Genomic DNA, 19,424 nt, shown 5'->3' on the forward strand with positions numbered 1-19,424 from the left:
ATCTTCAATGCCTATCCTTTTTTAAAAAAACCTATCAATCCACTTAAATGACTAGATAAATCTCCTTTTGTAGAATAATCTTTGAGTATCTCATTCTGTTCTCCTTGTTCATAGCTTTCTAAATTTCTGTCAACTGTCCTAGGGTCTCTTCTTTAAATCTGTACAATCTATCTTGGTGATCTTATTAGTTCCCATGGATTCAATGATCATTTCTATGCAAATATCTCTCACTAAATATATTATATATTATGTACATTATATATCCATTATTACTCTTTCTCCTGAACTACTTTCTCCAACATTAACTGGCTACTGGTCCTCTTGAAGTATTAATTCTACAAAAGGACAAGAGGACTGGCCTGAGTCAGGCTCAACTCAATAATCTTGGAAGTACTAGGGAGCTTCTGAAGTTTATTGCATAGGAGGTGATAAGGTCAAACTGATGCTTTAGAAAATGAATTTGACAGTCAAATGATTGCAGTACTTCCCATTCCCCCTTTCTTTTCAGCATTTGTGTGTGTGTGTGTGTGTGTGTGTGTGTGTGTTTTCTTCTTCCGTTAAAGTGTGAGGTCCTTGAAGGAGGCAACTGTCGTCTTTCTTTGTAGTTTAGCACAGAGCATGGCACAAATTAGGTATTTAATAAATATTTGCTGACTGTAGAATTCATAACTATATGATTTATTTAAAAAATTAAAACACAACAATTCACAGAGTTAAAATGAAGGGCTAGAAAAGAATATGTTGTACCTCGTGAATTCAAAAAAGCAGGGATAGAAATTAAGATATCTATCAGAGAATCCGAGATTAAAGAGAGACATGGTTAAAAGGAGATAAACAAGGAAACCACATGATGTTTAAAGGCACCATAAATAATTAAATAATGTAGTTTTTGATGTGATATATAAGCACCAGATTGCATAGGAAAAAAATCCTCAAAGGAAAAATTAACTAAATTATAGAGAAAAACAGACCACAAAACTATAACAATTGGAGATCTCACTATTACTCTTTCTGATCTAGATAAATCCAACAAAAAGTTAAACAAACAAAAAAAAGCTGAAGGACTACAGATAACCTATAGACACAACACTTATCTTCATTAATCACTACATATATAAGAATAATATGAGAAACATACGAACAAATATATAAATACATGTAGTGATTGCTATATATAAATAAAAAGGAATACATTTATTTCTTCTTTTTTTGTTTTTTTTTGTTTTGTTTTGGTGAGGCAATGGGGGTTAAGTGACTTGCCCAGGGTCCCACAGCTAGTAAGTATAAAGTGTCTGAGGTCACATTTGAACTCAGGTCCTCCTGACTCCAGGGCCGGTGCTCTATCCACTGTACCACCAAGCTGCCCCTCGAATACATTTATTTCTAAGCTATTCATAGCACCTTTATAAACTTGACCAGGTTCAAGGGAAGGAAATTTTCATAAGCAAATGCAGAAAAGCAAAAGCAGAAATAATACAACTACTGACAACAACACAATAAAAATTGTAATCAATAAAGAGCCTATAAAGGACTAAAATTTAAAAAGAGACTAAATAATTTAATCCTAAAGAATTAGTGGATCAAAGAACAAACTGTAGAAACAATTGATTATTTTATCAAATAAAACTGCAATGAGAATAGAGAAAAAGCAGCTAAAGCAGTATGGAAATTTATTTTGATTTGGGGACCCTACCTTTGGGCTGAGATTGGAGGGCCTTGGGCCCTCGGGGTCTTTCCCTCTCCTCTTCAGCCTCGAAAAAGCCCCGTGGGCTATACGAGACGCCAGGTCAGACAGCTGGGGGGGGAAAAAAGCCCCCAGCTCCCTCGACTTGAGTGGAGCTATCTGAAAGATAGCCTGTGCTGAGGCCTGAGGCTCGAGAACAACCCCCCCCCCCCCCAGCTACAGCTCTGGCTGGCGAATTAGCTTGGTCTGTGGGGGCAAAGGAAGCCCCGAGATTTGAGTGGAGAGAAGAAAAGGTATATATAGACCAGGAGGACGGACTAGGTGGGGGGGCTGACGAGAGGAAGACAGACAAGATAGACTAGGTGGAGAAGGGCTGCCTAGGGGAGACAGACAAGAAGAAGGAGCGAGGATGGACTAGGCAGACTAGAGAAGGACGGACTAGGAGAGAGGCTGACTAGAGGGGAGTGAGGACAAGGACGCAGGAGAGTTCAGTTCGGAAAAGGAGAGATGGGTCTGACAAGGTTACAGGCCTTAATACAAACCAGGGAAAGTGTAATGTGCCCTGAGGCCGGAGGCGGCTAAGGCCCTTATTGTATTCAAGAAGTTCTTCCGGTGCAGCAGGTGTGAAAGAGACGCAGTGGAAAGAGACTGCAGGAAAGCAGTCAGGTTGTGCTTTATTTCCCTGTATTCCTAATTTGAAATAGTATCTCATAAATAAACTCTGCTTGGATTATTTAGCTAAGAGGCTTCTTAATCTTCAGTCTATCAGTTTGGGAGCAGTGTGGTGGAACTTTATAAACGGCCCACATTAAATTAAATGCAGTCAGATAGCCAAATAGTCAAAAGTCCCCAGTTTAGTCCTCCAGTCAGATTAGCCCCCCAAATTAGGCTAGTCAATTCAAAAATATTTTTACAGCAGATTGAAAAAATGTATGTCTCTAAACTTTTTCATTCACAAAAAAGAATAAACATCAATGGGTATCAAATAGAAAAACAAGAATAAATACAAAATCTCAATAAACACAAAACCAGAAATTCTGCAAATCAAAATAAAACTACAATAAAAAACACTGAATACACCAAAGCTAGAAGCTTAAAAAAAACACACTAATAAAACAGATAAAGCGTTAGCTGATCTGACCCCCCAAAAGAACAAAACCAAACTGGTTTTTATTTGCAACAAATGAAGAGCAAGTAAAGGACATTATTAAAAATTAGTTTCCAGAATTCCATGCCAATAACTTAAATAGATGAATACTTACAAAAATGTAAAATAAGCATTTTAATAGAATAATTTTTAAAAGCAATAACAGAAAAAGAAAATGATGAATTTCCCAACCTCCTAAAAACCCAAGCCTAGATGGATTTAAACAAACTCCATCAAACACTCAAAGAATAATTCCATAACATACACACTCAAGTGGGTACAGTAATATATCTTGTCCTTCGGGAAAGTGGGAGGGGAAGGGGATAAGGGGGGAGGGGTGAAGGAAGGGAGGGCTGATTGGGGGAGGGGCAGTCAGAAGCAAAACACTTTTGAAGGATAGGGTAAAAGAAGATAGAAAATAGAGTAAATATCATGGGGAGTGAATAGGATGGAGGGAAACAAAATTAGCAATGGTAACTGGGGGAAAAATTTGAAGCAGAGGCAAGAGCAATGTAAGATGAGGATAATGAACACGACAACGATGATGATGGTATTTACTTTGCTTGTCAGGTATTGTTGCAATAATCAACCTCATGGGTGTTTTGTAAGGAAATCTCCCTTTAAAGTACTATATAAATGTAGTTTACTATTTAAAAAAACAACAGATGAGTAGGATGCTATCAGAAAAAGCTAGACTTACACAAGCTGATGGAAAGTGAAATGTACTGCATACAAAATAACAGCAATATTGTAAGCTGATCTGCTCTGAATGACTTAGTTATTTTCAGCAATGCAAGGATCCAAGACAACTCTGAAGGACTTATGAAAAATGCAGTCCATCTACAGAGAAAGAACTGATGGTATCTGAATACAGATGGAAGTATAATTTTTTGCTGTTGTTAGTTCCTTTTTCTAAAGATTTTTTTTTTGGGGGGGTCTGCTATGTTTCGCACAACTGCACACGTATAACATATTGAATTGCTTGAGTTCTTAAGGGAGGGCAGGGAGGCAGGAAGTGAATTTGGAACACAAAAGTTTCAAAAACTGATATTACAATTTGTTTTTACATGTAAGGTGGGGGAAAATTCTAAATGAATGAATGAATGAATAAGGGGAAAGAAAAAAGAAAGAATGGGAAAGCAGCTCCACAGGGTACTTTTAAACCTGTTATCTCTTCTTTTAGAATGTAAGCTTCTATAGGGAAAGGATTGTTTAATTTTTGTCTTTGTATCCTTGGCTCCTGGCATATAGTAGACACTTAAATGTTTATTGATTGGCATAAAGTCAATTATTTGTTAGTTATATGTGATTCCTTAAAGCATGTTTGTTGGATTACGTGGACAAATGAATGAAGTGCAAAGAACAATTCCAATATTGAATATTTTGCAAAAAAAGGAAAGGGATCCCCACCATTCTATTTCCATGAGCCAAACATAGTCCTGTTACCTAAACCAGGGGAAGATAAAGTAGAGAAAGAAAACAAGATGAATATCCTTAATGAATATGAATGCATTATTACTGAACATGAGCAAAGAGGCAACAATGATATATTAAAAAGATATATTATGACTGGGTTGGTTTAGTATTAGGAAAATTATAATCAAAAGCAAAGGATTATATCAATGTATGCAGATAAAATTTTTGACAAAAATACAACAAACCTTAAAAATATAGGAATAAATAGGCTATTTCCTAATATGGTAAATAAAATCTATCTAAAGTCAGGAACTACCATTAGTTGTAATAGAAAACACTAAAGTTCTTTTCAATTAGATCAGAGGGAAAACAAGAATGTCTGTCATCACCACTATTATTTGAGATAGCACTAGAAATGCTAGTCATAACAAAACAAAACAAAATGAAAAGTTAGGCAAAGAAGAAAAAAATTGATCACTTTTTGGAGATAATGTTGGTTTACTTAGAAAACCCTAATTATTATTATTTTTTTTTTGGCGGGGCAATGGGGGTTAAGTGACTTGCCCAGGGTCACACAGCTAGTAAGTATCAAGTGTCTGAGGCTGGATTTAAACTCAGGTACTCCTGAATTCAAGACCAGTGCTTTATCCACTGTGCCACCTAGCCGCCCCAACCCTAATTATTTAATGAAGAATTTACTGAATCTATTAACAAATTACATAATATTGTAGAATATAAAAAAGACCCACTAATATCAATAGCTTTTAAAAAATACTATTGGGAAATCCCAATAGGAACAGATAGAAAAAAAGAAATTCCTATCAGAATAATTATATAGAATTGAAAATATAAGAGAACAATTGCAAGATAGACATAGGAGTACTGTAAAATCAACTATAAAAGTCACTTTAGAGAAATATAGGAGGATTTAAATAACTGGAAAAATATCAATTGCTCTTATTTGGGCAGTACCAATGTGACAAAAATAACACTGCTCACATTAATTTACAGATTTTGTGACATGCCAATCAAACCATCAAAGAATTACTATACAGAACTAGAGAAAATAGTAACAAAATTCATCTAGAAGCATATAAGGTAAAGAAGCTCAAGGGATATAATGGAAGAAAAATGGGAAGGAAGCCTAGTAGTACCAGATCATAAACTACACTGTAAAGCCAAAATCATAAAAATGATTTGCTACTAAAGAACAGAAGAGCTGATCGGTAGAAGAAGTAACATAAGACAGAAACAAATCAACAAAGTAGCACAATGTTCAATAAACTCAACTGTAAGGGTTTTAAAGACTCATTACATGACGGAAACTGCTAAGAAAACTAGAAAACAGAACTTAGGTTTAGATCAGCATCTCCTACCATATGCCCAAAATGGAGACGTGCCTTTGGCTCCCCCTAAACCTGCCTTCTCAGCTGAGAACACTGACATTTTACAGGAAAAATTTGAGACCATTCACCATGAGCTCCCTCTTTTCCTATCTTCCTCACCTCCTATCACTCAGGCAACCTTATGCTCCTATCTCTTCCTCCTTCACCTCTATCTCACATGATAAAGTGGTCCTACTTCTTTGCCAATGCTAGCACCTTTACTATTCAAGCAATCCTACTCCATCCTGTCTTCTCCAATAGACTGCCTCCCCTGTCACCCTCATTCACTTATTTTCAGTTTCTCCCTGTCTAGAGGAGCCTTACTGACTAAACACATACTCATTTCTCCCCATCCTGAAAAATACCCTCTTTAGGTCCTTCCATCACCACTACTGTCCTATATTTCTTCTGCCTTCTGTAGCTAAACTCATTGAAAATGATATCTACGGGGCAGCTAGGTGGCGCAGTGGATGGAGCACCGGCCCTGGATTCAGGAGGACCTGAGTTCAAATCCGACCTCAGACACAACAATTACTAGCTGTGTGACCCTGGGCAAGTCACTTAACCCCAACTGCCTCACAAAAAAGAAAGAAAGAAAGAAAGAAAGAAAGAAAGAAAGAAAGAAAGAAAGAAAGAAAGAAAGAAAGAAAGAAAGAAAGAAAGAAAGAAAGAAAGAAAGAAAGAAAGAAAGAAAGAAAGAAAGAAAGAAAGGAAGGAAGGAAGGAAGGAAGGAAGGAAGAAAGAAAGAAAGAAAGAAAGAAAATGATATCTACAATAGATGCCTCCACTCTCCGCTTTCTCTTTTTACCCCTTACAATTGTTCTTATGGCCTTAACTTTGATCAAAACTGCTCTCTCCAAAGTTACCAATGATCTCATAGCTGCCAAATGTATAGGCCTTTTACTACATCCTCATTCTTTTTGACATCTCTGTAGCCTTTGATCTGTTGATGACCCTCTTATTTTCTTTGCTCTGGATTTTTAAGACACCACTCTCTTCTGTTTTCCCCTCTACCTATCTATCTGCTTGTTCCTTCTGTCATCTTTGCTGAATTCCCCTCCAGATTCCACCCTCTAACCTTGTGTCCCTCAGGGGTCTGTCCTGGGCCCTCTTCTTTCTCTTCTCCTTCTATACTATTTCACTTGGTGATCTCAACACCTATGGACTTAATTACCATCTTTATGCTGAGGAATCTCAAATCTACCTTTCCTGTCTCAGTATCTCAGGTGACCTTTTTATCTGGTATCTTTACCTGCCATTCAGACAGCTCTAAATGGATGACCAGTAGACATCTTAAACTCAGTGTGTCCAAAACATAAGTTATTATCTTTCACCCTAAACCTTCCCATTACTGTAGAGAGCAACACCATCCAGCCAGTCACCCACACTCACAGCCTAGGAGTCATCCTTGCTATCTCTCACACCCTATATCTAATCTGTTGCAAAGCTCTGTCAGTTTTACCTTTTTTCCTCTGACTGACACCACTGTGACTTAGGGCCCTCATCACCTCACACCTGGACTATTGCAATAGCCCTACTGATGGCCCCGCCTGCCTCAGGTCTCTCTTCACTCTAGTTCATCTTTTATCCAGCACACTCAGGTCTGATCATGTCACCCCCCCCCCACCCCATACTCAAGAAATTCCAGTGGCTCCCTGGTTACTTCCAGAATCAAATACAAAATCCTCTGGCATTCAAAGTATTTCATTAAGTAACCCCCTTCTACCTTTCCAGTCTTCTTACAGCTTCCCTGTATATTCTCTTCGATCCAGTGACACTGGCCTCTTAGCTGTTCCATGAACAAGACACTCCAATTCTCCGCTCTGTGGCTGTGCCCCATGCCTGGAATGCTTTTCCTTCCTTAACTCTGCCTACTGGCTTCCCTGGTTTCTTTTAAGTCCCAATTAAAATCCCTTGTTCTACAAGAAGCCTATCCCAAGCCCTCTTACTTTTAAAGAGTTCACTCTATTAATTATTTCCTATTTAAATAAATGTTGGAGAAGATGTGGAATAACTGGAACTCTAAAGCATTCTTGGTCGAGTTGTGAGCTTATCCAACCATTCTGGAGAACCGTTTGGAGCTATGCCCAAAGGGCTACAGGCCTGTGCAGCATACCCTTTGACCCAGTAAGACCACTACTAGGTCTGTATCCCAAAGAGATTATAAAAAAAGACGAAAAGGCCCATGTGTACAAAAGATAGTTATAGCTGATCTCTTTGTGGTGGCAAGGAACTGGAAATTGAGGGGGATGCCCATCAATTGGGGAATGGCTGAACAAGTTGTGGTATATGGATGTAATGGAATACTACTGTGCTATAAGAAATGATGAGCAGGAATATTTCAGAAAAACCTGGAGACTTAAGTGGTCTGATGCTGAGTGAAGTGAGCAGAACCAGGAGAACACTGTGCACAGTACCAGTAACACTGTGTGATGATCAGTGTGATAGAGTTAACTCTTCTCAGCAATGCAATGATCCAAGATAATTCCAAAGGACTCATGATGGAAAATGATCACATCCAAAAAAAAGAACTGTGGAATCTGAATGCAGATAGAACCATACTATTTCTACTTTTTTGTTTTTGTTTTTTCTTTTTTTGAGGTTTTTCTCTGTTCTGATTCTTCTTTCACAACATGACTAATGTGGAAATATGTTTAATGTAATTGTATATATGTATAACCTGTATCAGACTGCTTTCTGTCTTGGGGAGGAAGGAGGGAAGAGAGAAAAATTTGGAACTCAAACTATCTTTATATGTAACCGGAGAAAAATAAAATACTATTAAGATTGAAAGAAAAGAAAAGAAAAAGTATTTCCTATTTATCCTGTAAATAGCTTGTTTGCATGTATTTGTTTGCATTTTCTCTACCCCATTAGATTGTGAGCTTTATGAGGGCAGAGACTACCTTAGACCTCTTTTATACAGTCCAACAACAACACTACTAGGCATATAACCCAATGAGATCAAATGAACTACATATATAAAAATATTGATAGTAGCACTTTTTATTTATAGTAAAGAACTGTAAACAAAGTGGGCACTCAGAAATTGGTGACTGGTAAAACAAATCATACACTGTGAATGTAATCAAATATGACTTTGCTATAAGAAGTGATGAGAGGAACAGTAAAAGAAACTTAGAAAGACTTATATGAATGGATATAGAATGAATTAAGTAGCAAAAGAGAATAACTTACATGATGACTAAAATACTAAAAAGGAAAATAACTGAAAAACTCAAGAACTAGGATTAGTGCAATGACTAATCAAGATTCCAGAATACTGAGGATCAGATGTTTGTCATGGTGGGCTAGAGGTAGAAAATGAGATCTACATTTCCAGACTTGGCCAATCTTTGGGTTTGTTTTGTTTGACTATATTTATTTGAGTTTGTTTGTTTTTATTGAGGCAATTGGGATTAAGTGACTTGCCCAGGGTCACATGGCTAGTAAGTGTTAAGTGTCTGAGGCTGGATTTGAACTCTGGTACTCCTGACTCTAGGGCCAATGCTCTATCCACTGCGGCACCTAACTGCCTCCCTATATTTATTTGTTAAAAGGGAAGGTTTTTTGGTTGCTTTGGGGGGGGGGGGGGACGGGCAGTTACAGGGAGGAGAAGAGATGACAAGAGAGGGGAGGAGAGGACAAGGAAAGGAAAGAATACCATGAAACATTAAAAAAATACACAGATGAGAGAAGAAGGTTCTAAAGGAGAAAGAGAAAAGAAGTTCAATGTCAAACTACTATATTAAATTTTATGCTTAAAAACAAGAGATTCATGTTGCTATATGCAATTCTCTTTCTGCCCCTTCATATAAACAAACATTTATATTTGTTGATATTTAAGATCATAATAATAAAAAATTTATATTTATGTAATATAATATATAAGGAAGCAGTTTGACACGATGGAAAGGGTGCTAATTCGAAAACTGACAACTTGAATTTAAATCCCAGTTTTCTGATGCTAGCTAAGTCTCTGACCCCACTGTAGGACACAGGTTCTTCATCTGTAAAATGAAAAGAGTCGGACTAGATAACCTTTAGCTTCAAATTTATGACTCTAGGTTTATATCTTTTCCATCTACTAGATTAAGTACTATGACTTGAAGGACCACTATGTCACACCTGAACTTTATCATTTCTCTAGAACAGTAGGTATTTCATAAATACTTGGCAAACTGAATTCAGGTGACCATCCAGACTCCAGGGACCTCCTGTGGTGGGAAGTCACTACCTTTAAAGGCAGCCCTTTACACTTTTAAATCTAATTGTTGGGAACCTTTTTTTCACATTGAGCCCAAAATTGTTTCTATCCTGTCTGTCCCAGTTAATCACAAATATTCAACATATTGCTACTGACAAAGTAAACTTTAGACTCCCTGTTTCCAGAGATAAGGTCTAGCAAGCAAGCTGCGCCCTGAGTTTGGCAGGACAACAATCCTTTGCAAATCACCCTCTGGATGATCTCATCTTCTGGGTTAGTCACACAATTCACCAGGTATTCTCTGATCAAAGACAAACACTGGACAAAGTCAGAACGTCCTGCAGTGAATCAAAATTGTCACACGCTTGCTGCTCCCTCATTGTTAGGGCTACGATTCACTGAGCAGTCACTAGTATAAGTACTGAGATCTCCCCACACTACCTCAAGTCCTCCCCAACTAGGGGTGGGGCCCCAGCACATGTCTATAGCTCCACCTTGCTTGCAAGCCTTTTCCCTCACTTGGAAAATAAACTCTCTCTCTACTTCCTGACAACTGTCTCTGGCCATGCATGGTTTAGAGACCGGTTCTGGAAAAAGTCCAGTTGACAATACAATAACAATTAAAAACGTCCTTGTTAATGTTATGTACCAGTTGCTCTAAAATATCTATTTTAGGGTAAGCGAAAAAAACATCATAAAAAAGAAAATGTAAGCCAAATTTCAATAACCATCATGTGTGGGAAAAGAAAAACACCATACAGGTTAGCCCATTTTATGATTTATTATCTAAACCATCCCTGTGATTCTCTATATTAGGCAAAATGTTGTGTTCCTACTGCATATTGTCCTCTTCTATAGGCAAGACAGTATTTTTTTTAGATGCAATGATGCTGACTGCCAACCATATGGCAGATGTGATCAACACATTATAGTCCCTGACTAAATGAAAAAATATACACTGTCCTGTTTTCAAGATACAGCCACTTAAAATGAACACACACACACACACGTGCGCGCACACACACGCATGCATGCACACACACGCACACACAATGCTCTCTTTCAAGGCTTAGACTTTCTGGATATGTTCAAAAGCCACTCCATCTTTGGGGGCTGCAAGTCAGGATTGTCTGTTCAAATCTTGCCATCTAACCCCCTACCCCTTTACAGTCTATACTAGGGGTTCTTAACCTTGGGTCCTTGAACTTGTTTGGAGTTTCTTTTATAATCCGGTGTATTTTATTTTATGCATCTAAAAACATTTTTTCTGAGGAGTCTGTGTTCAGATTGCCAAAGGGGTCCATGGCCCAGAAAAGGTTAAGAACCTTTGGTCTGTGCACCCTACATTCCAGCCAAACTGTCCTCCTTGCTGTTACTTGTACATGACAGTTTACCCCTTACTTCTTTGCCTAATCTCTGTGACAGGCTGTCTCCCATGACTAAAAATGCTCCCCTTCCTTACCACTGCCTCTTGGAATCCCTGGTTCCCTGATAGGCACATACCATCAAGGAAGCAAGACCTCTACACCAGGCCTCTCCTGAGCCTTCCATTTGTTAATGTTCTCCATCTTAAAAACTACTTTGAAAAAAAAACAACAAACAACTACTTTGTAGTAATTAATCTACATATATGTTGTTCAGCTAGACCCACTGAATGACAATGGAAGTTCCTTGAGGCCAGAGACTGGTTTGTTTTCTTCTTTTATCCCCAGCACCTAGCACAATTCTTTGAAAATAGTGGAAACTTAATAAATGCTTGTTGATGAAACTGGAACTGAGTAGTTACAAATAATTACAAACAGCAACAACTCTGCTGGACACATGGCGGTTTTGTGAAATCAAAAGAACACATTTTACTGACTTTGGAAACAAAAAGAACAGAGTATAAATGGAGTGGGAGAGAGGGAGGAGGGGAAAGGAAGGGGGGGAGAGAGAGAATGAACGACAGTACACGAATACGTTTCTAAAATTGTGATCTGGAAAAAACCAACTTCTGTTCTTGAAAAAACAACTAAGGAAGCTGCCATCATTCAAAGAGCAATAGCCACACCAATATGCCTGAAAAATCAGATACAATGTGCAGCACTGCTAAGCTCGACGTGCCTTTGGTCATGGGGTACTATGTTCATAATATCATGATGCAAACTTCAGAGCCCAAGAAGCCTCAGTTACATAAGGCAGACACATCATGTTTTAATTCCTAAATCCATTCTCCTTTGCTTTAAGTAGGTTTCACACACAACCCCTATAAACTGTTCTGTTTCTTACCATTGTTTTATGTTGAATACAACAATCAAACAACATGGTTAAACTTACACCAGCTTCTTGTCAGGTTTGAGTAGCTTATTGGAGAATTCACTGATGATTGCCAAGAAGGTTAGATTGGGAGGGAGGTAATAGTCTATATGTTGACTATCTCCATGAAATGCAAAATCAATTCCTTCTCTGTTAGCAAAGAAAGAAGAAAAAAAAAGGTAAAAATCATAAAACCAAAACTGAAAAGAGAAAAACTGCAAAGGAAAATAATGGTACTTAAAGTACGTACTTGTGTATCATAGCTATCGATTCCCTGGAGTTCATCTGATCCCAGCCAAATGTGAGAGAAAATCGACGAGCAAGTTCTTTAATATTGGCAAAGGAAGCAGAGGAGTCAATGTGCTTTTTATGACTGTTGTTGTTGCAATAGGTTGCCATGTGGTTCTGATATAACTGCAAAACCCAGATATTATCAAACATTTTCCACAGAAGAAAATCCTCTAGCAAAAATCAATAGTACTGAAGATCTAAATACACTAAGGACTTTGATACATAGAATCATAAAAGCTTAAGAGTTGAAAGGGGCCCTTCCCCCTCTTCCTTCTCCTCTACAACATCCCAGGTCAAGTGGCCATATACTAGAAGACCACTAGTTGACAGGGAACACAATATCTAAAAAGAAAATTTTTTTTGGACAGTGCCAATTGTTAGGAAGTAAAACAAAGTGAATCACAAGCAAAATTCAAAGCAAGCCATGTCTCCAAAGCAATATGCAAATCTGGCACAACCCTATCATGTTTATTTAGAAAATTAATATATAAAGTCCTGTGAAAGACTTAGGCACAACTCAAGGATGACCCAAGCCAAGGTGTAGAATGTAATATACCTTTTCAGACAAGGCTAATGTGGAAATGTTTTGCTTGACTATAAACATTTATTATAGAGGTTTTTGTCTTTTTTTTCCCTTCAATTTTGCAGGGTGAAGTGGGAGAGGAACTAAAGATAAAGTGCCCACCCATAAAAAAGGGGAAAAATAGAAGGAAAAAAAGGGGGTCACTGAAGCGTTTGAGCAATGCACAGAAGAGAACAGAAGGAGAGCCAAAGGAAGACTTAGAAAAGGAGTAATTTTACAAGTTAAAATGCTGAATGTATTATATACTTAAATAGAAAGGCAAACTGCATGTAAGAGATTCACCGTTTCATGTACAGTCCTTAAATGGATGGCTTTGTATATGAAAATGCTCATTTCATTTGACATAAAATAAAAAGATAATACAGAAGAGAGAAGGAGGAAGTTCAGAAACGGACAAAGACAAACAGGACAACTTTATTACTACTGTTTTAAGTTTAATATATAGATTTAAAAAACCAAACTATAATAAGGTCAGAATTTCATAACAGTCCTCATTCTGTTATTTTTCCAAATATTTAAATGGTCACATTTCTTGGCTTGTCAAGTTCATTGTAAAAAAGGGGAGAAAGGATATTGAGGAAGCATCACTGTCTATCCTGGATTTTTTTTTAAACAAGTTCTAACAGTGGCCCCTTTTTCCATTAAAAGAGGGCTATACCAAGTCATCAAGGGTCTCTCAGAAATAGACAGCTAGTTCCAAAATCAGTACAGTCAACCAGGGGTCAAGCTGAAATGATCTGTGTGTATGATATTTAAACACAGGGTTCTGACAGGCTGCTGTTTACCCTCACCTTAGCTCCTATTTCAGGGATTCAGGCCAGAATATAAAGCATCTGGCAGAATGTGAAATAGTGGCAGGGCTTCATATATCAGTCACTCTAGGAGAAACATGTTCTGCAGCTTAAAAACAGATATGTACAAGCAGACCAGGCTGGGGCAGTTGCTAAAATAGATGTCCAGTTCCTCTAAGTGATAGGGGCTCCAAAGTCTGAGGTGAAGGGGTTTAAAATTACTAATGAGCTAGAAAGGTGGTGGGCAGAATATAATATTTCTCTTTTCTTCACTATAACTTCTGCCTGGAATATAACAACACTAGGCCAGCTGATAATGAGCACAAACACTGTCAGGACCTAATTGGCGCCCATCAAGTGAAGACACATAACCATTGTCCCTGAATAACAAGCACTGCAAAGACAATCTGTTCCAAAAGGCACTAGTTCATCTCAGTCAGAGTTTAGAATTGCAGACTGTCAAGGAAACACCCCAAGTCTGTAGCTGTCTACAGCCAGCATTTTGTTACCTATCTCTGACGAAGAAATAAACAGCTATTTACTTTGGGGGCTTATTTGGCTGGCCAGTTAGAGGAAAGTAAGGAATTCCTCAGAACTCAGACAGAAAAATACCCTTTCAAGGGGATAACCCAACAAAGAAACCAACAAGTGCTGCTTAATGAATGAAACGATACTTGCCTCGTCCATGCCATTTATTGAGCACCTACATGTAAAAGGCCTGAAATCCCACACCAAACACAGCCTGAATTTCACAATAGGGACATGACTATATTGTTTCATTCCTCGTGTTTTCCTTACTTAATAATGGGGTAATATTAAAGCATGCTGTCACCTAAAGCGAACGCAATCAGGTACATGCCAGGGATAGAATTATTACATAGATCTCTGCTTTTGAATCTAAAAAGAGCAAAAATAAGAAGGGGAAGAAAGGGCAGTAGAGCATCATAAACATACCCCATTAGAGATGTAGGCATCAATTTGATGATGGTGTCAATTATTCAAGACCCTGGAAAAATTTCTCTAAGAGAGGGCTCAACCCTCAGTGGTGTGGAAAACCAATTTCTGTATTTTTATACATGAGGATTTTAGAGCCAACATTGTCTCTCTTACCTCCTGCAAACAAACAATCAGTGTCCTGGCACTCTCAATCTTATCATTGTGTCTTGTTCTGTTGATTGTTTCTTTAATAATATCACCAAACTCGTGGTAGGTCTAATTAAAACAAAATGAAACAAAAGAAGATGAATGTCACCATTAAAGGAAAATACTGTTAATATTCACAAACTAACAATGTAGTGAATACATATTAACTAACAGGCTTATTTAGAAAAGTAAATTTTTATCATTAACAAGGATCATTTACAGATTTTAAAGTACTTTCAATTCTATTACTCATCTTAATAGCAAGTACAAATTATTAAAAAAATACATAAATTTTAAAAAGCAAAAGATGCAGCATATTGACCTATATATAAGCCAATGGCCCAAATACAAATCAGAGTAGTCAAAAGATACTGCATAAGGCCATGATGTATAATCAGTGAACACCATGTAAGATTTGAGGTCTGTCCTGTTCTAAGAAATTGGAGTCATTAACAAAACTGGAATAATTTAGCTTCTTTCCAACAAGCCCTGGGCATATGGTCAAGGATTAACTGAGTCAAAAAGATTCAATTACCCCCACATTGGAAAAATAGATCTTTTGATAAGAGAAGTTGGGATAAACATGGACAGGACAATTTGGAATAAAACATGCCAAGCTGTTGCTCAAAGATCATATCCAATAATGTCAGCCTGGCATTTTATATGTAGCCTCAGTCCACTGAACAATTACTCTAATAAATGTCAAAAGCAAAGCATCTTTAATTAAATCTATAGTGGAGAATTACAGTCACCTGCATATAGTGCTTATAGATTTCAACTGCTGTCATCATTTCCACCACATTATAAGCAATCAGTTTACAATATTCAGCCAGAATAATCCGCTTTCTGTATATGGAATCCAAACTATGAGTTTCCTCTTTATTCGTCTCTTCAGGCAAATCTAGGAAAAGAATTCAATTTCAATTTGTTATCTTGGTGTATAACTTGCTGTCCATTTACACTGTATAAATGGAGGCAAACTGAACTTCCAACACATTCAATCTACCCCTATCTTCCCCCTCCCAATGTAATAGTTCCTATTCATTAGACACTGAAAGTATATTTCTGTATACATACTTTTATATGGGTTTGATCTATACTCCAAACGAGTCTGTAAGTCTCAAATGCAGGAACAATTCTATAACTTTTAAAGTGCCTAATTCAGTACTAAACATCATGGTAGTCATTCAGTGCTCTTGGAAAGTTCCACTGTCTTATTCAACCAAGACTCTCTGCATCTTTATCAACAGTGCAAGGAGGAAGAGAAAAGAACACTCATCACAATGAATAGTTGACCTAACTTTTAAGGAAAAGAGGAATGCAGAGAAAGCAACTGATCTCTTTTCACCTGTGAGTGAGATTTTCCCCATCCCTTAGTTATAGGAGATTTACTATAGTTTTAAGTGATTTAATTAAAATAATAATCAATATATTAAAAAAAAATTGTGATTCATATAGATTGCATAAGGTTATAAGGTCAAATCCTTTTTACATATTTCTCAATTTTCCTATGACATAGTGTAGTAGATCTTGTGATATCCACCTTAGGAAATGTCACAGGGTCTGTAGGTGGTCAGTAATACTGTTCACGCCGCTTTACACTGGCCTACCAATGATCCACCCTATTGATATCATAACGCTGATCCCCTGTTATTACTCAAGACTATGCTCTAATTTTAGAAAATGTCTCCAAGGGTATATAAACTCATGTAGTTTGTACTTCTGGGTCTTTCAGACCCAAAGCCTGGATGACCAGTTTAGTTGAGGGACTGGCCCTCTCTCAATAAACCTATTTGCTTCAGCCTGGAAACTCTGTTATTTTCATTCTTCCGTCGAACTTAAAATTTTTTCGCGACACACCAAATCAATACTTAAGAATAAATTAAACCCCAACCTACTGAAAGCAGGAAAATCCTAAATGACAGTTAGTCAACTTTGACTAAAAGGTCTGAGTAATAAGGCTGACCTACTTCATCTAATTCAACAGTAATTCAAATCTCCAGAAAAAAGGATTTCAATGAATTAAAAAAACAAAAACAACCCAACAATAGCAAGTATAAGAAAAGAACACTACTATTTTAAAAGGTGACACTAGGAAACATTATTTGTTGCTCTTCAGTCGTTTCAGTCATATCTGACTCTTTGTGATCCCATATGGGATTTTCTTGGCAAAGATATTGGAATGGTTTGCCATTTCCTTCTCCAGCTCATTGTACAGATAAAGGAAATGAGGCAAACAGGGTTATGTGATTTTTCCAGAGGCACACAGTCTGAAGCTACAGTGGAACTCATGAAGATGAGTGTTCCTGATTCCAAGCCCGGGGCTCTATCTATCCATTGTGCCACCTAGCTGCCCTCTAGGATATATTAAGTATTTTATAAAAAACAAGATACTGGGTATTACTAATTATGAGACTTTCAAAACTTAGGTAACATTAAGTAGTTGGAATTGTAACAGGTTTGGAATTTTCATGTAGCCAGGAGGAAAGAAGAGTCAAGCGATAGTGCCCAAGAGCTGAGATCAGCAAGAAGGAACTAAGGTAAAACTAGGAGGTGTGAGAAGAAATGGGTTGTTTAGGGGGCAGCTAGGTGGCGCAGTGGCTAAAGCACTGGCCCTAGATTCAGGAGGACCTGAGTTCAAATCCAGCCTCAGATACTTAGCTGTGTGACCCTGGGCAAGTCACTTAACTCTCACTGTCCTGCAAAAAACCCCAAACAAACCCAAAAAACAAACAAACAAACAAAAAGAAATGGGTTGTTTAACTATTAGGTATATCAGTATCATGTCTGAAAACATGACCTAATATTTAGATCTAACTGTAATGATTGGAATGATGCCACCTGCTGGAGACTTACTGTAGAAAAGCTCCACGATGAAGTGAAGGTCTTTGAGGGCAAGACCAGGAGTCTTTTCTTTGGCATCAGGAAGTGACATCTGCTTGTGGGAGGAAGAAGGGAGGAACCTGGTGCTCTGACTGGGGCTCTTTTCCTGGGGACGCTGGTGGAGAAGGGAGCTTGAAAACCTGCTCTCCCTTTAATAGATAGATGAATGTAGGCCTTTCTCTCTCTCTTTACCAAATTCTTATTCTCCTTAATAAATGCTTAAAAGCCTAACTCTTGCTAAAGCTTATAATTTATTGGCAACCACTCATTAGATATTTTAGACAGACTAGCTAGAATTTTAGCCTTAACAGATGGCTGACCACAAAGAGGAAAGCTGAACCTCACTCTTCTGATCTTCTGGTTGGGTAAGAAATTTCCCCTACCCTGTCCCTTTAAATCCGAAGTACTGCTTTAAATTTTTTCAAATGGACCTTTTAAACTGCCTAATTACCCTATTTTTGATTTTAGTCTGTTTAACCAGACAAATGGGAGATAAGATCAGGTTAATGCTTTGTTTTTGTGGATTTTCTATTTTTCTTTTTATTTTTGTTGGAGAAGCCATCCCCCCCTCCCAGCCATGCTTTTTCAGAGAAGCCTAAGCACTCCAGTATTTTTTTCAAATTCTAATGCTGAGAGATTCTCTAATTTTGCATGCCTGGGGGCAATGACCCAACCTCTAGAAGCTTTTTTTTTTTTTTTTAGTGAGGCAATTGGGGTTAAGTGACTTGCCCAGGGCCACACTGCTAGTAAGTGTTAAGTGTCTGAGGCCGAGTTTGAACTCAGGTACTCCTGACTCCAGGGCTAGTGCTCTACCCACTGCACCACCTAGCTGCCTCTCCTCTAGAAGCTTTTAATCCCCTAGCAGTGGGGATAGGGCCTGAGTTCAAAATCAAGTCTGATTCAAATTGCCCTGGTCCCTCCCCTCCTCTCCAGACCCCACCTTCTACCCCTCCCATGGCCAAGCCCATTGCTTCCCCTATCTGGAAAGTCCAGAGATCTAATGCACATGCGCAGCTTTCTCTACCTGCATTTGCAGCTTCAGGCTCAGCCCTTCCCTGGCCTGGCTGTGCTTCTGACTCAACCTTAGAAAGCCCTTTAAATTCCAGATATGCTCATTTTGTTCATAATTTTGCTAATCTGCTTTTGTCTTTAATTAGTAATCTTATAAAGCATTTGTATGGTGAAAAGACTGACAGACAATATAGCGGGGTTAAAGAAGAAAAACTTAAGGTGAATAAGAATGACAATCATCAACATAGTTCAATACTCCGCTTCTTTTGCCATGGAAGGGTATATATTTTACAGAAATGTAGAAGTAAGCAGCAAGGTATTGATATGAGTATTGGGGATTTTAGATATCTGAATCAAAAGTGTTCTAAATTCACTCAGATTATTAATGTCAGTTCAGAGGTTACATAGGATTTCTATGCTATTATATCTACATTTTGAAATTAATGGTATGGGTTTATTTTCATAGAGATTTTCATGCTTCGAGATTGTGTTTTATACTTAGTTTTTAAAACAAGGAGAATATTTGTAAAAGCTTTTTATAGTCATGTGATCAAGTGTATATTTTGTAATACTCTTATTAATATTAAG

General features: G+C 37.7%; 1 protein-coding gene across 4 annotated transcripts in view; it reads right to left on the reverse strand.

The window, feature by feature from the left end:
• The window catches only part of LOC122748645 (cohesin subunit SA-2-like), a 139,349-nt gene that overhangs the window by 40,256 nt on the left and 79,669 nt on the right, over nucleotides 1–19,424 (reverse strand). For all 4 annotated transcript variants that reach the window (XR_006355628.1, XM_043994412.1, XM_043994410.1 and 1 more), the window contains 4 exons: nucleotides 15,695–15,843; nucleotides 14,910–15,011; nucleotides 12,385–12,548; nucleotides 12,156–12,284 (listed from right to left, as the gene is read on the reverse strand). Coding sequence is in view for 3 of the 4 variants with exons in the window: in XM_043994412.1 (XP_043850347.1) it covers nucleotides 12,156–12,284; nucleotides 12,385–12,548; nucleotides 14,910–15,011; nucleotides 15,695–15,843 (544 nt within the window). In the remaining variant the exon portion in view is untranslated. The remainder of the gene's footprint in view (nucleotides 1–12,155; nucleotides 12,285–12,384; nucleotides 12,549–14,909; nucleotides 15,012–15,694; nucleotides 15,844–19,424) is intronic.

Source organism: Dromiciops gliroides, chromosome 3 (genome assembly GCF_019393635.1).
Source record: "Dromiciops gliroides isolate mDroGli1 chromosome 3, mDroGli1.pri, whole genome shotgun sequence".
In the NCBI taxonomy this organism is placed as follows: Eukaryota; Metazoa; Chordata; class Mammalia; order Microbiotheria; family Microbiotheriidae; genus Dromiciops; species Dromiciops gliroides.